This window comes from Patiria miniata, unplaced genomic scaffold, assembly GCF_015706575.1.
Source record: "Patiria miniata isolate m_02_andy unplaced genomic scaffold, ASM1570657v1 HiC_scaffold_8, whole genome shotgun sequence".
In the NCBI taxonomy this organism is placed as follows: Eukaryota; Metazoa; Echinodermata; class Asteroidea; order Valvatida; family Asterinidae; genus Patiria; species Patiria miniata.
In genome coordinates this window covers 13,233,559-13,247,573 of record NW_024037075.1, presented here as the reverse complement: position 1 = coordinate 13,247,573, position 14,015 = coordinate 13,233,559, and the positions used below count along the sequence as shown (strand labels likewise).

The 14,015-nt window shown below is 39.9% G+C and overlaps 1 protein-coding gene across 2 annotated transcripts in view; it reads right to left on the bottom strand.

Annotated features, from left to right (window-relative positions):
- The window catches only part of LOC119719434 (piwi-like protein 1), a 42,905-nt gene extending 30,337 nt beyond the window's left edge, over nt 1-12,568 (bottom strand). Inside the window, exons 1-7 of one of the 2 annotated variants that reach the window (XM_038188891.1) lie at nt 12,339-12,568; nt 5,739-5,865; nt 4,877-5,122; nt 4,072-4,287; nt 3,253-3,467; nt 2,199-2,323; nt 769-849 (exon numbers count right to left, since the gene is read on the bottom strand). In XM_038188891.1, coding sequence (XP_038044819.1) covers nt 769-849; nt 2,199-2,323; nt 3,253-3,467; nt 4,072-4,287; nt 4,877-5,096 — 857 coding nt within the window. In that variant the 5' untranslated portion in view covers nt 5,097-5,122; nt 5,739-5,865; nt 12,339-12,568. Of the gene's footprint in view, nt 1-768; nt 850-2,198; nt 2,324-3,252; nt 3,468-4,071; nt 4,288-4,876; nt 5,123-5,738; nt 5,866-6,282; nt 6,797-12,338 lie in introns of those variants that run through there. The other variant, XM_038188892.1, reaches the window with a different exon arrangement.
- Nucleotides 12,569-14,015: the final 1,447 nt, after the last annotated feature.

Here is a 14,015-nt window from a genome sequence, read left to right as displayed (position 1 = left end):
AATAACTTCAAATGCGATTGTTTCTGGATGAACTTTTGTCGATTTTTAAAGTTTTTGTCACTTCGTGAGCAAAGCGACAATATGTGACCTACTGTGGCAAAATGAGGAATGTCCCCCAAAACAATGTAATCAACTCCTGAAATCAATGTTGTTTTTTTCTTATTTTTGAATAGCCAAGGTATCCAATATTCACACTTTGCCTTTTTGTTGAGAAATAAATATCCCCAAAAGTTGGAAACTGAAGAACGTTTTTCACTGCCGTTTGCGGCGCAATGTGCATTTCTTTCTTCAAAGCCGTTTTTCTCGAAATGAGGTTGGTAAAGTTCGGTGGGACACTGATGAAGTTCCTGCGGCATATCTTGGGAGAACATTAAGCTACAGAAACAAATTTGGTATCATTTGAACGCTAATGATTTACACTTGACATGATGTACGTAACTTGAAAAGTCAAAGGGGGGGGGGGTTATTCCTCATTATGATATGGCAGGTGACATATAGCAAGTCTACATAGGCCAACATGTGCAGTGTCAAATTTCCTCACTTTACTACCAAACCTGCAAAAATGAAAGATGTTTTGCAAAATCCACACAAAAGGCTCTCATATTTAATGGCAATCCATATTTCTGCTTCATGGCTCTGTCTATTACTATATACAATCTCCGCTACTTCAAACAATTTTTAAAGAAACTCAAAGCCATGCTGACCTATGGCTACAGATATTTCACATCTACGTTCAACTTAAGACATGAGCTAAATGGTTTCACTTACTTGTGTTGCTGGATTTCCCTTTTGGCGTTGGGGTTGAAATAGTTCCGGCCAATCTGCTCAAAGCCAACCAATCCAAGGATCCTAAACCAATGAATGTAAAAATGTGAAAAAATAATTGCGAGCACATATTATGCTTCATTGAATTTCTTAAAAAAATATACTTCAAAATTGTGTCTTTGTTTTTAAGAGGCCATGAAATGAAATTAAACATTTTGTGCAAATAGCTTAGAAGGCATTGTAAAGGTGCATCTTTGTCACTGTTAACAACTTGTTGACAATTTTGAAAATTTGCATTATGTCCATAAAACTTAAATTAGCCTGACAGCAAACTGATTACATTCCTACTTTTCCACCCAAACTCAACTTTTTTTCAAAGCCCATCAACTTTTTAATTTCTATACAGAGAGGCTTTAAAGATGACCAATTAAAATGTTTTGGAGATTTTTCAATCAAAGATTCGGGAAAAATGACCTGTTCTGTCAAAAGCAGACGCTTCTGGGCAGAGGTTGAAATTGAGATAGGGCCAAAAAATGCTGCGGGGGTAATTTTTATCGATTTTCAAATTTTTGCATATTTGTAATCCTGAACATGTCTAAAATATATTATAAAAGTTTGAAACCCGAATTTGAACTCTACATATACTATTTTTGATGATTTTGATAAGGTATATCAGTTAAAGAAATAACTGTTTTGTGACATTCGTGGCCATTTTCTCCGTTTTCTACTTTTCGACACAATGAACTTCAAAATAGCATAACTCTGCCCAGGAATGACCGGTTTCAAAAATCAAACCACCTATTAAAACGAAAAAGAACATATGTTAACAATATGTAGAAATATCATTTTCGACCTTATGCCCAGAAAAGTCTGATTTTGACAGAACAGGTCACAAATAGTGTGTCACTTATTGACTTGAAACTGAATGACTTGTGATTGATTTGTGTTGTAAAGGGACGACAGTGGTACGTACATTTAATATAAATCCTTACTAAATAACTCCATGTTGAAATCTCATCATGCTCATGTTTGAAAGGATTGATTCTACAAAAAAAAAAATTCAAAAATTTAAGCACCGCGTCATACCTTAAATAATAACATATATTTTTCATGCCGACTTCCTATTTATCTGTGTCGAGTTTGAAAGCATTTGAACTTATAACATAGAATTTATGGCAAAAATACTATTTTTGACCAAAAATGGGCAAAATAATGAGCAAAAATGTCGTCATAACATTAATGTGCAATTTGGACCAATGTGAACAACCAGATTCAGATTCAGCACTATCAAATTAGTAAAAGTGACTTTATTGCAAGTTGACACCAGAAAGTTAAGACGAACCTCAACTTCTAGACCTGATACAGATTTTGGCCCATGGCCTAATAGGGGGTAAGGGTTAATTTTAGCAATGATGAAAAAAAAAAAAACATACTTGCGGAAGATGATGTTGTAAACCTGCATGCAGGTTGGTGAGGTAGGAGGCAGCGCATTCTTGAGAGCCACAGTAATGGTGATGATGTCATCAGAGTCACGGCGTTTGGTTTGAAACCTGGTCACCTAGAGTTTGCAAAACAAGGCAAAAATATGTATAGAAAATATATGTACATCTCATCTCACAACTTTGCATCTTGTGTTGAGATTGATTGTTTCTAAAAAATATGTGAAATGTATGTATGTAACTCGACAGTGTCAGTACAAAAAAATGAAACCCAAATGTCGGGACTATTGTTTCAGTGAAGTTCTGCTTGTTTCACTTTCAAAATCTAGGGTATGAAAGGCAAATTAAGAAGCTTTCTTTTAGAACAAAGATCATTCAAATCACTCATGTACTAGTGAGCTAGGTTACAAAATCTTAAACCCATACACCGTTTTAAAGTTCTGTCCATGGATCACAAAAAAGTGTGCGTTCTTTCAGTAAGAACGATTCACACATATCCCTATCTGATTTGTTTTCGTTTTACTAAAAAAACACTTACCTTTTTGTGATCCGTGGACAGAATGATTAACGATGGTTGTGTTAAAAATTCTGTAACTTGAAAAGTACATGAGTGATTTGAATGATTCTTGTACTAAAAGAAAGCTTATGAATTGGGCTTTAATATGCTAGATTTTAAAGTGCTACATGCAGAACTTCACTGAAACAATAGTCCCGACATTTTGGTTTCGTTTTTTTTTTTACTACCCTGTAGTGAAAGCCCTGTAACTCTCAGATCCTTAGTTTTGAGGAAGGTATAGAGCCCAGCTAAAATCACATAACATGGGGCAGGAACAAAGAATGCAACTTTGATTTCCTATACAGCTGAGGATTTTAGAAGATTGAGGGAGGTTCCTAGAAATATGGCATTTATCTCATGTTAAGAATATTTCTTTTCAAAATCAGTGACATACTTTTGCCGTATAGCCTTGCAAAATCCTCCATTTTTGCAGAGAGGATTATGAAAGATTTGGGAAGGTTGGGGTTAAAAACACATTTTACATCTACTCACCGGCTCATCAAGCCTTCGGAGCAGGAACAACATCATCCCATCAAAGGCCATGGGGGTGCCTAGGATCTCAGAGTGAGCCCGTAGCAGGGCATGACGTGCCCTAGGGTTGTCCACAACGGGGCTGAAGTCCACGCTGTACTGGTGCAGAAGCCACTGATCAGCAGCCTTCATGCGGAAACAGTTGGTCAAGACCTCCACCGGCTTTCCTTTCTTGCCTGGAGGATTATGAGAAAAATGTGTGGTTTTTTTAATGTACAATGGAGTTTGTGCACGTGTTCTCACTCAATTGTGACAGAGAGATATGACTTCAAACTTAAATGCTGTTGTTGCTGTGAGGTAGGTGCCTGTGCAAAGGCAATGCTGGATACTGAATCATTCTGTTGTCCCAGATGCAGATTTAGGGCGCAATTTAAAACATGACTAGGTTATTGTCCCTTATTGAATGCAGAAACAAACTTACCTACCAACCAACACAGTGAGCTAAGGCCAAAGGCGTATTTTCATGGCGCTGTGGGAAAAACTGCACTAATGACAAATGATCTACCCCTACCTTTAAAGACAGCTTTTAGATGAGAAAATGGAATATTTATTGCAGGGGTGTGAGTGACCATTGATAAAAATAGCTGAAAACATCTGAAAAAGGTGTAAAAAAGCTGACCTTTGGAAATTTCCTATACTTTTTTACACAACAAGTGAGGGAAAAAGTTGAAAAAGGCTGAATCCAAAACTAATAAAAATAGCTGAAATCAGCTTTAAAGCTGAGATTTCACACCCTTGTTATTGGCACATCAATAAGGGATTACAGGGCACCAGACCTACCTCTCTTATCAATGGGTCTGGGTGCTTTTTGTTCTCCGTAGCGGAGCTCTGTCTGTCTGCCGCGGCCACTGACTCCCCCTCCCTCAGCACCCTGGGCCCCGCCCACGCTCAACGCTGCCATCTGAGCTGTAGGGGGCGCTTCAGCTGGCATTGGTCTCGGGGCATGACGATGGTAACTCTCGGCCATGGCCGCTCTTTGCTCCATGCTTATAGCAGCTGTGTAACAAAGAAAGTAGTTTAAACAGAGTGAGTATAAACCAACTGGCGCAAGTCAGATTTCACCCAACCCCTTTAATTGTCTCCTGTGCAGTCATGCATGAAAACTAATCCAGTGAAAATGTCACCAGAAGAGGCAGGAAGAGTTACTCTCAAAACTGCACTATGAAAATATCTTATCTATGTTGCTACAGAATGAAACTATGGCCAATTTTAAAAGTGTATAGGTTTTTTACTCACACTGTATCTATAGGATCATTTTACAAATTTGGGGTCCACTTTTTCCCTGTCCCTGTTACATCCGACATCTTGATTTTATAGCAAACCACTTACCCAACAAATACAAATTTATGGAAAATAAAGCACCAAGGGTAGGACAAAAGTGTCATACTCTGAACCCTAAACTTATAGAGTGATCAAAGAATTCATGTCTTGTAACATCATATTAGAGCATGTACGTGTATATGTAAATTTGCTTGAGTTTTTTGTGTTAAGTTTCAACCTCCAAAAAAAAAAAATTTGGTTTTTAAAATGGAGCAACCTTACATGTAACTCTCAGCCTGAAAAATTTCTGTCAATAGACACCCACCTCCTGATCCAGGGACCTGGGAAGCCCCGCCCCTGGTTCTGCCCCTCCCTGGGGCAGGCATGGCTTCAGCATCACCACTAGGCATGGGCGTGGCAGGCGCTGCCTCCCCTGGCCGCCGGGGCAGGCCCTGCTGCTGCCCTGCAGAGGCCTGCCCACGGCCCCGGCCTCGCCCCCGACCACGGGCACGCCCGCTGCCAACGCCTTGCTGACTGTCCGCCATGATGGGTGTTTCCAAACTTCTTTGCTCTGGGGAGGAACAACAGCTTGTGGTGATGAACAGAGTTTACAGCAATTATGAATGGTAAAGCGGTGAAATGGCAACACCAATGAACATTTCATACTCATTTTTCATTTAAAGTTCATACTTAAGATTGCTTACTTATCCGATTAGTTGAAGGAAACTAACCCAATGTCTTACTAAGAAAAGGTACCCTCAATAAGAGTTTTTTGCGTATTAAGAAAGAGAATAAAATGCTCCTTACCACCAATCAGATATTGTGTTGACAAGTTATGGCTATTTAAAGTACACTCTTATAAAAGTAAAGTACTGAGAAAAAGGCAATTAAAGTTTCAGGTTTGTATTTGTGAAAATGAAAGATGCCAATTATTTTTTTCCGTGAAAACACTTGCACTCCACAACTTGTAAGGTATTTCTATAAAATATATGTAGTAGACATATCAAAGATTACAAATATCAATAAATCTGAAAATCCCCCCCCCAAAAAAATCCACTCCCATTCAGTTTTTTTTTGGGCATTTTTTCCCCACCAAGGTCTGTGTCCAGTTCCGTTGCATTTTGCCAGAATGCACATTCTCTCAATACTCAATGAGCATGTTCTTTACAATTCTCAAGTCAACTTACTTTTTTACATATGATTTTCTTTGTTGCTTGGATCACAAAGAAGCTGGATGTTGTCCACCATTTCTATCTGCAAGAACTTTTTCCAGGATACAGTAGGCCCCTCAGCTGGATACATCCAGACAATTAACTGTGGGAAAGATGAGAAAAATGAACTGTCAGGAAATTGACAACTAACAAGTACAAAGAAACACCAATTTTTCACTTAAGTAGTAATTTTAAATTAAAATTACTACATGTAAATTTACATGTAGGTGGAAACTTGGTGTTCTTTGTACATATTAGTTGTCGATTTCCTGACAGGAGAGTTACCACTGAGTTTACTGGTCACAAGTAAACTCAATGGTAACTCACCGCACATAGATTTAAAAAATAAAATTGAACATTCTCCAAAAAGGCACACAAGGGACTGTTGGACTCTGATTATTGGTGGTATGCCTCAGTTTACTAGTGCAGTACTCGTCCTAACACTAACAGATTCCAACAAACCCTGGTGTTGGAGTTTGGCTGGATGGGTATTGTTAGGGTTAAAGTAATCTTACTGTACCGATGTAAACTACCAACAATTAGGTTCTGTATTAAAAAGGCCTAATCGTCTCTGGCAGGTAGTGTGGAATCCGGTGACCAGATAGTTTTCACAAGCCTGACTTGCCCAAGCCTTGCACCACTGCAGAAAATGGCTGCCGCCAGATTTGTCTATAGCGCTGGCCCTTGCCCAGTATTATGTGGGTACTTCCAAGTCACTGAAGTGAATCGCTTTATGCCCTATACAGCCAGCTAATATCCAGAATCAGACAATAGAGAAAAAAAAAATGGGCATCAAAAAGCCACATCTGGTCACATAGAAAACCTCTCACTCATAACAATGGAACAGGATGGGTCCATTCAAACTGTTTCTTAAAGTGGTCGTTCGTGATAGTGATTGTGCATTATTATAGAATTTACTATTTCGGGAGCCAAAGAGGATGCGTGTTATAGCCAACTGTTTGTTATAGCAGCGTTCATTATAGTGGTGGTTCACTGTATGGGGATGCCTTCCCTCCAACAGTTGAAGTTAAAGACCCCCCCCCCACATTATACCCGACTTACAATGTAATAGGATCCCAAATCTTATGACAAACTGCTAATGCAGAACCAGGATCTCATCTCTGAGGCTTTCGTACTTCTATACTGTGAGATGACCCAAGGTTTTAGGCAGAACAAGACCCTGACTGGTAACATTCTCGTCAGTTTAAGCGCAAATACAGTAATAAATTAAGGCCTTGTAAACATTACATCCTACATTTGGATAACAAATAAGGGTAATGAGCTGGTAAAATATATATTTTCAGCTCCAAGTTTCATAAGCCAGAAAAAAAATAGGTGGGATGATAGCCATGCAACTCATTAATTTTTTTTTTTCTTTCTCTCAAAATTAAGAATTGTCTTTCTTTATTGTTTTAAAATCAAATCCTACAATACATTTAATTGCAGAATATTTCATCTTTGCTATCTGATTCGTGGCTCTGACGGATTTTTTAATGGAAATAAAGTCCAAAATTGCAATAGGTCTGATTCCCGTCTCCTGAATACAAAGTCACAATGACAATGTAAGCATTTCTACACGTTGGAACCAGACAAAGATTCGTCATGGTAACAATTTGAAAGTCCCAAACAACACTCACTGTGCATATTCAGCGTAATGCTGGTACAACATGCGCATGTAATGTGAAGTGGGCTGAAGATGGCGATGGGGCATAGTGGAAATGGGCAAAAGGCGAAGGGACAGGGGCGAAGTGGAAATGGTAGGGAGGCCAGCGAAACGACCCTTCAGAAATTTATATCTAGAACTGAGTAAAAAATACCTATTTTCAATCAACCTTTTTTCCCACTTTTGTGCATCAAATTAAACATTTTAATGAACAATTGTGTGGTTAAGTCTTGCTTGCTTGGAGTTAAGGGTCGACTTGAAGCCTTGTACAAGAAAAAAAAAACACTGGTCATTCTGATGTGCGGTTCGGTGAATTTGGCCAAGGATAGAGGGGTGCAATTGTTTCGTTATCCGAAGTCAACAAAAAATAACATTTTTTGTAACAATTATTTAATTACAAAATGCATGCGTAAGGAGTCGATGAAACGTATATGAAACAGTGTTTTCTCAAACACTTAGACTTTCAGGAGGACATAATTTTTTGTTAACAAATGATGGCGCATTGGTGCGGCACAGCCGATTTATATGCCTACATGTATTTAGTCTGGCACGCGGAAACTACGATTATGTGTACGCACATATGTTCTGCGTGGCCGTGTAGTCCGAAGCGTGATTTGAACTTAATTTGGGGTGATCGTATAGTTACTGGCCCAGTTCCCTATAACAGAACAAAATCCACTTTTAACTTATTTGACTTACCAAACTAGTTGGCAACATTATGAACTTGCAGACATATGACACAGATAGAAAGGGTTTTGAATTTTTGAGGAAATTTGTGGATAAAATGACGAAAAATTAAATGTTCACGAAAATATAGATGGCGATCACCGCAATGCACTGTGAAAGCGCAAGGCGTGCTGACTTGCACAGTACCAACTGTAAACATGGTAAATTCCGTACGAAAATTGTAACTTCTACCCCAGGAAACTGTTGAAAATTACAAAAAAAGGTGTCACTAGAATTGGGAAAAGTCTTCTTCAGGTTGAAAAGGTCATTTTTGAATAATAAAAAACACCCTTGACTCTAATTTGATCGAAACTAAAGAGGGACCCGTAATGACAGGATATCGCGGTAGTTTTCCAGAAGAAAATCATAACTTTTTTAATAATGAGATATAAAAAAACTGATTTAAAAATCAACTTATTATAATAAGGATTCTAATAATGTTAAAAATTTTGAAGTTTGGAATTTCTTCTTAGAGTTAAAAATATTTGTATTGTCTATCGTTACGACAGCTGTAATGCAATTTTCAAATACTATCGTTACGGCATGTTAACAGAACGCTTCGGTAGCACAATACATTGTAGATACAGACGCTAGATCAATGAGCTGGGGACCCTGGTTCAAACCCCGCGCAGCAGTGCACTAGGCCCCTATTCGTTTTTTTTTTATATATATATTTTTGAACAGATTTCTTAAATGTGACTGAAAATACTGGACTACCTCCGTATATCAGTCACACAGCCACGTACAGCCTGTGAGCAGAGCGTCCCATTGCTAGGGGAGCCGAAAATTAATTAAAGATCAAAATTATTTTGTCGACAGAAAATTAACCCAGCTATAGAATGACTGCTAAATAGCACAAAATCGTTAAATTCGGTAAGTTCAGAGGTCTAGTTATCCATCATGGAAATTCGTCACGGTTTTGAAGGAAAGATTTCCATATACGAAGTTCACTCAACGCTCGCTCTGAAAAATTCTAAGTGTTTTCTAAGAAAATGCTTGTATTTTCTCACTGCTCAAATTGACTTTGATGACATGAAATTGCTATCTGGGGGCTTGTTAGTCAATACAGAGGAAAATTAGTGAACTTCACATATGGTAATCTTGCCGTTTTGAAAAAGCATGGCGTCTCTGATATTTACCAGACTGTTTCCCGGCCACCCCAATAATAGTCAAGAGGCCAAAAGGGTCAGGGAACCAAACAAGAGCTTTAATCATCTACAGAGCATGCGTCAACTTTGGCAAAGTGACCGCGGCTGTTGCCTGTCATTCCAAAATCTTTGGCGCTCTGTGAAGTGCCCGGATGCAATACGCGACCGCGAATAGAGCGCACATAAGAGGGCGCGCTTCACTGCAGAGGGCTTCAATCGGGGTAGCATAAAAAGGTTCGAGAGTGGAGCGAGTAATGAATATGCATGAATATGACGTCACTAGAAGCTCATGAGTAATATATCACGGTACGTATTCGCGTTGAGTGGAGTACTCCTCTTTCTACTGTCGCGCCACCACCCTCTAGTGTCGTCCCACTTACCGATGATCATCACATTTAACAAGTCCTCTTTCTACTGTCGCGCCACCACCCTTTAGTCTCGCCCCACTTACCGATGATCATCACATTTAACAAGTCCTCTTTCTACTGTCGCGCCATCACCCTCTAGTGTCGTCCCACTTACCGATGATATCACATTTAACAAGTCCTCTTTCTACTGTCGCACCACCACCCTCTCGTGTCGCCCCACTTACCAATGATCATCACATTTAACAAGTCCTCTTTCTACTGTCGCGCCACCACCCTTTAGTGTCGCCCCACTTACCGATGATCATCACATTTAACAAGTCCTCTTTCTACTGTCCCGCCACCACCCTCTCGTGTCGCCCCACTTACCAATGATCATCACATTTAACAAGTCCTCTTTCTACTGTCGCGCCACCACCCTTTAGTGTCGCCCCACTTACCGATGATCATCACATTTAACAAGTCCTCTTTCTACTGTCGCGCCACCACCCTCTTGTGTCGCCCCACTTACCAATGATCATCACATTTAACAAGTCCTCTTTCTACTGTCGTGCCGCCACCCTCTAGTGTCGTCCCACTTACCAATGATCATCACATTTAACAAGTCCTCTTTCTACTGTCGCGCCGCCACCCTCTACTGTTGCCCCACTTACCGATGATCATCACATGATCATCGGTAAGTGGGGCAACAGTAGAGGGTGGTGGCGCGACAGTAGAAAGAGGAGTACTCCACTCAACGCGAATACGTTCTGTCGCGCCATCACCCTCTAGTGTCGCCCCACTTACCGATGATCATCACATTTAACAAGTCCTCTTTCTACTGTCACGCCACCACCCTTTAGTCTCGCCCCACTTAAAGATGATCATCACATTTAACAAGTCCTCTTTCTACTGTCGCGCCACTACCCTCTAGTGTCGCCCCACTTACCAATGATCATCGGTAAGTGGGGCAACAGTAGAGGGTGGCGGCGCGACAGTAGAAAGAGGACTTGTTAAATGTGATGATCATCGGTAATTAAGTGGGGCGACAATAAAGGGTGGTGGTGCGACAGTAGAAAGAAGACTTGTTAAATGTGATGATCATCGGTAAGTGGGGCGAGACTAAAGGGTGGCGGCGCGACAGTAGAAAGAGGACTTGTTAAATGTGATGATCATTGGTAAGTGGGGTGACACGAGAGGGTGGTGGCGTGACAGTGGAAAGAGGACTTGTTAAATGTGATGATCATCGGTAAGTGGGACGACACTAGAGGGTGGTGGCGCGACAGTAGAAAGAGGAGTACTCCACTCAACGCGAATACGTACCGTGATATATTACTCATGAGCTTCTAGTGACGTCATATTCATGCATATTCATTACTCGCTCTGCTCTCGAACCTTTTTATGCTACCTTCAATCAGCCGCGGTGCACTTTGCCAAAGTTGACGCACGCTCAGTAGATGATTAAAGCTCTTGTTTGGTTCCCTGACCCTTTTGGCCTCTTGACTATTATTAGGGTGGCCGGGAAACAGTCTGGTAAATATCAGAGACGCCATGCTTTTTCAAAACCGTGACGAATTTCCATGATTTTTGGATAACTAGACCTCTGAACGTACCGAATTTAACGATTTTCTGATTTTGTGCTATTTAGCAGTCATACTATAGCTAGCTGGGTTGAGTTTCTGCTGACAAAATAATTTCGATCTTTAATTAATTTTCGGCTCCCCCTAGCAACGGGACACTCCGCTCACAGGCCGTACGTGGCTGAGTGGCTGATATACGGAGGTATTTCAGTATTTCAGTCACATTTATCATCTTTATGGGACTAGTTTTTAATCAAAGTGTTCTTTTTTATTTAAGTAGATGAAAAGAATGTATAACCAGACATCACTTCAGCGGTTGTGTACAAAGTCTATGGAGAGTGAAGAACATTTTCTATTCATTTCCTAACAAATTGGAAGTGTTTCTTAATGGCAGTGTATATTTCGCCGGAGACGGCAAACCTTTAGTAAACGTTAGTTTGCTGGATATGCACTGAACATGCGCAGTTACCGTTTTTTTGTACTTAAAACATTTTCCGGTGACAAGTTTTAGTCTGGCTCCATGCCAAAATTATCGTAATTACCTCGTATTCACAAGATGGGATTCAGACCATTTTATAATTTCGGACTTTATTTCCCTTTTAAAAAAAATCCTCCAGAGCCACAAATCTGAAAAAGAAAATGTAATACTCTGCAAAAAAGTGTTTGAGACATGTTAAAATAATAAAAGAATATTCTTATTTATTTGGGGATGAAAAAAAAAAAATTAAAAATGTGGTGTGGTGGGAATCGCGAGTCATCCCGCTTTCTAGAGCCTTTGCTTAACCACTACACCAAACGTGCTACACAAGTTTTGATGGGAATTTAATACATCTTATAATTCAGCCCTATTTTAAAGAGTACAGCGCCCTCTGTTGATATGGATTGCCGCCGGCAAACCTTTAGTATTCGTTAGTTTGCCGTCATTACCTCCGGCAAAATATCCACTATCTTTCTTAATTAGGGCCTATTGTAGTCCGGCAAGATTCATGTCTTTTCAACTTTTTTTGCAATGCATTGACTGATCTTTAATTGAGAATCATGTATGAAGAAAAAAGTGTCATCAGGTTGCAACATTCTTTCCAATCACAATACTAATATTAATACATTGTACCTACCATTCATTCAAAATGAGCAAGAAACTGTGGTCCTATCATCATAACAACACCCAAAATACAAGGAAGTTGTTTCATCCAGCCAGCAGTTTGGTCCATGGAATCATGGAGCAAGATGCTGGTCTCTGTTTTAGCTACAATGTATACATTTACACGCGTACGCGGGGAACCGGAAATAACGCGCCACCTTGTATTGGCAAAGCGCATGCGGGCGGGTACCAGCCGTGGGTCATCGAACTTACCCAACAAGTCAGTCAGCTGCAATAACCAATGGAAATTAATGTAAGATAGTGCGGCAGGCTGCCAACCCCTGTACCAATTAATGATAGAATTCAGCTGTAGGCATACGTACGGTGCAACATTTACAAATGGATGTGAATGTGCTGAACTTTTGGTGCGGTGTCAAATTTTAGGAAAACTGACAATTTTTTCATCAAAACTTGAATCGTCTTTCATGTCACAGTGTCTTTTCTCTGTCCGATATGGCGATTCAACAGCTCAACCACGAGGTGAGACAGTTTGTTTTTAAACATCGGCATAAAGTCAATGACGGTCGTTTTCCTAGTTCCGGATAGCAAACATCGTTTAGGCTGCTTTCAGTTTCAGCTCAACTACTCCAGTGACATTGATTAAAAATTTCACCTTGAGTGATGGACATAATGGAGAGACCACGAAATAATTTTCAAAATGTATGCTCTTTTTAGTTTGATTTTATGACGTCAAAAGTACCGATATGTCACTTTTCCCAGTTCCGGATCGCCCATATCGGTACGGTTCAATCGGTTCTGAATCGATCAAAACTGCTTCACGCGAAAAAAAATCATGTGAGAAAATCTATTTTTTTTCAGCCAGAACCAACCAAATCAAGCATATTTTCTGATCAAGTATCATTTCATTTTCCAAAAATAGTTCAAGAGAATTTCAGCAAATTTTAAAAAGAGAAAAAAACGTAAATGATTTTGAAACTTTTGTCTGCAGCGCGCGCAATGGTTCGCTTGAACTCACGCACTAGACTGAGACTGAGAGAGCTGGATAGGGTTTAATCAAAAGTTTGGGAACAACTCCCCTGATTGTCTTAAGCATAGTATCACCGACCCTGATCACAGATGCAGAATGGCCAGTCTTCAAGTTAAGTTTCGCCAAATCAGACAAAGGCCCATTGGCGCCATATATGTGGCCAATTTTGCATTTAATCAATATTTTGAGAACAGGAACAAAAGCATTATTATTTGATAGCTTGGATCTTGTAATTTATGGAAATAACTTAAGAGCGATTTTAGATCAGACTAATTAACTTATGAGCGGCCCGAAAAGCGCGGAGGAGGGCGTGGCCCTCTCTTTTACCTTTTTGCTGATACTGTTGCAACGCAATGTAGAGGAGAAATGAAAGCAGTTTTTATTAATGCCTTAATTGGCACCTGTGGAACATGAAATTATTACTTAAGAGGGCTTTTAGGTCAGACTAATTACCTTAAGACCGGCGGGTAAAGCCAGAAAGGGGCGGGGCCTCGACCCCCCCCCCGTACATTTTGGCTCCTATCGTCGCAAAGCATTTCTTTGACAGTTTCTGTTGTTCAGGTGTCTTGCAGTTATTTTGAAAAGCAGGTTTATGAAAATGTGGAATACCTTCGTCACAAAATGTCAATTTTCCAACATAGGTAGACCTAAATGTTAACTTTT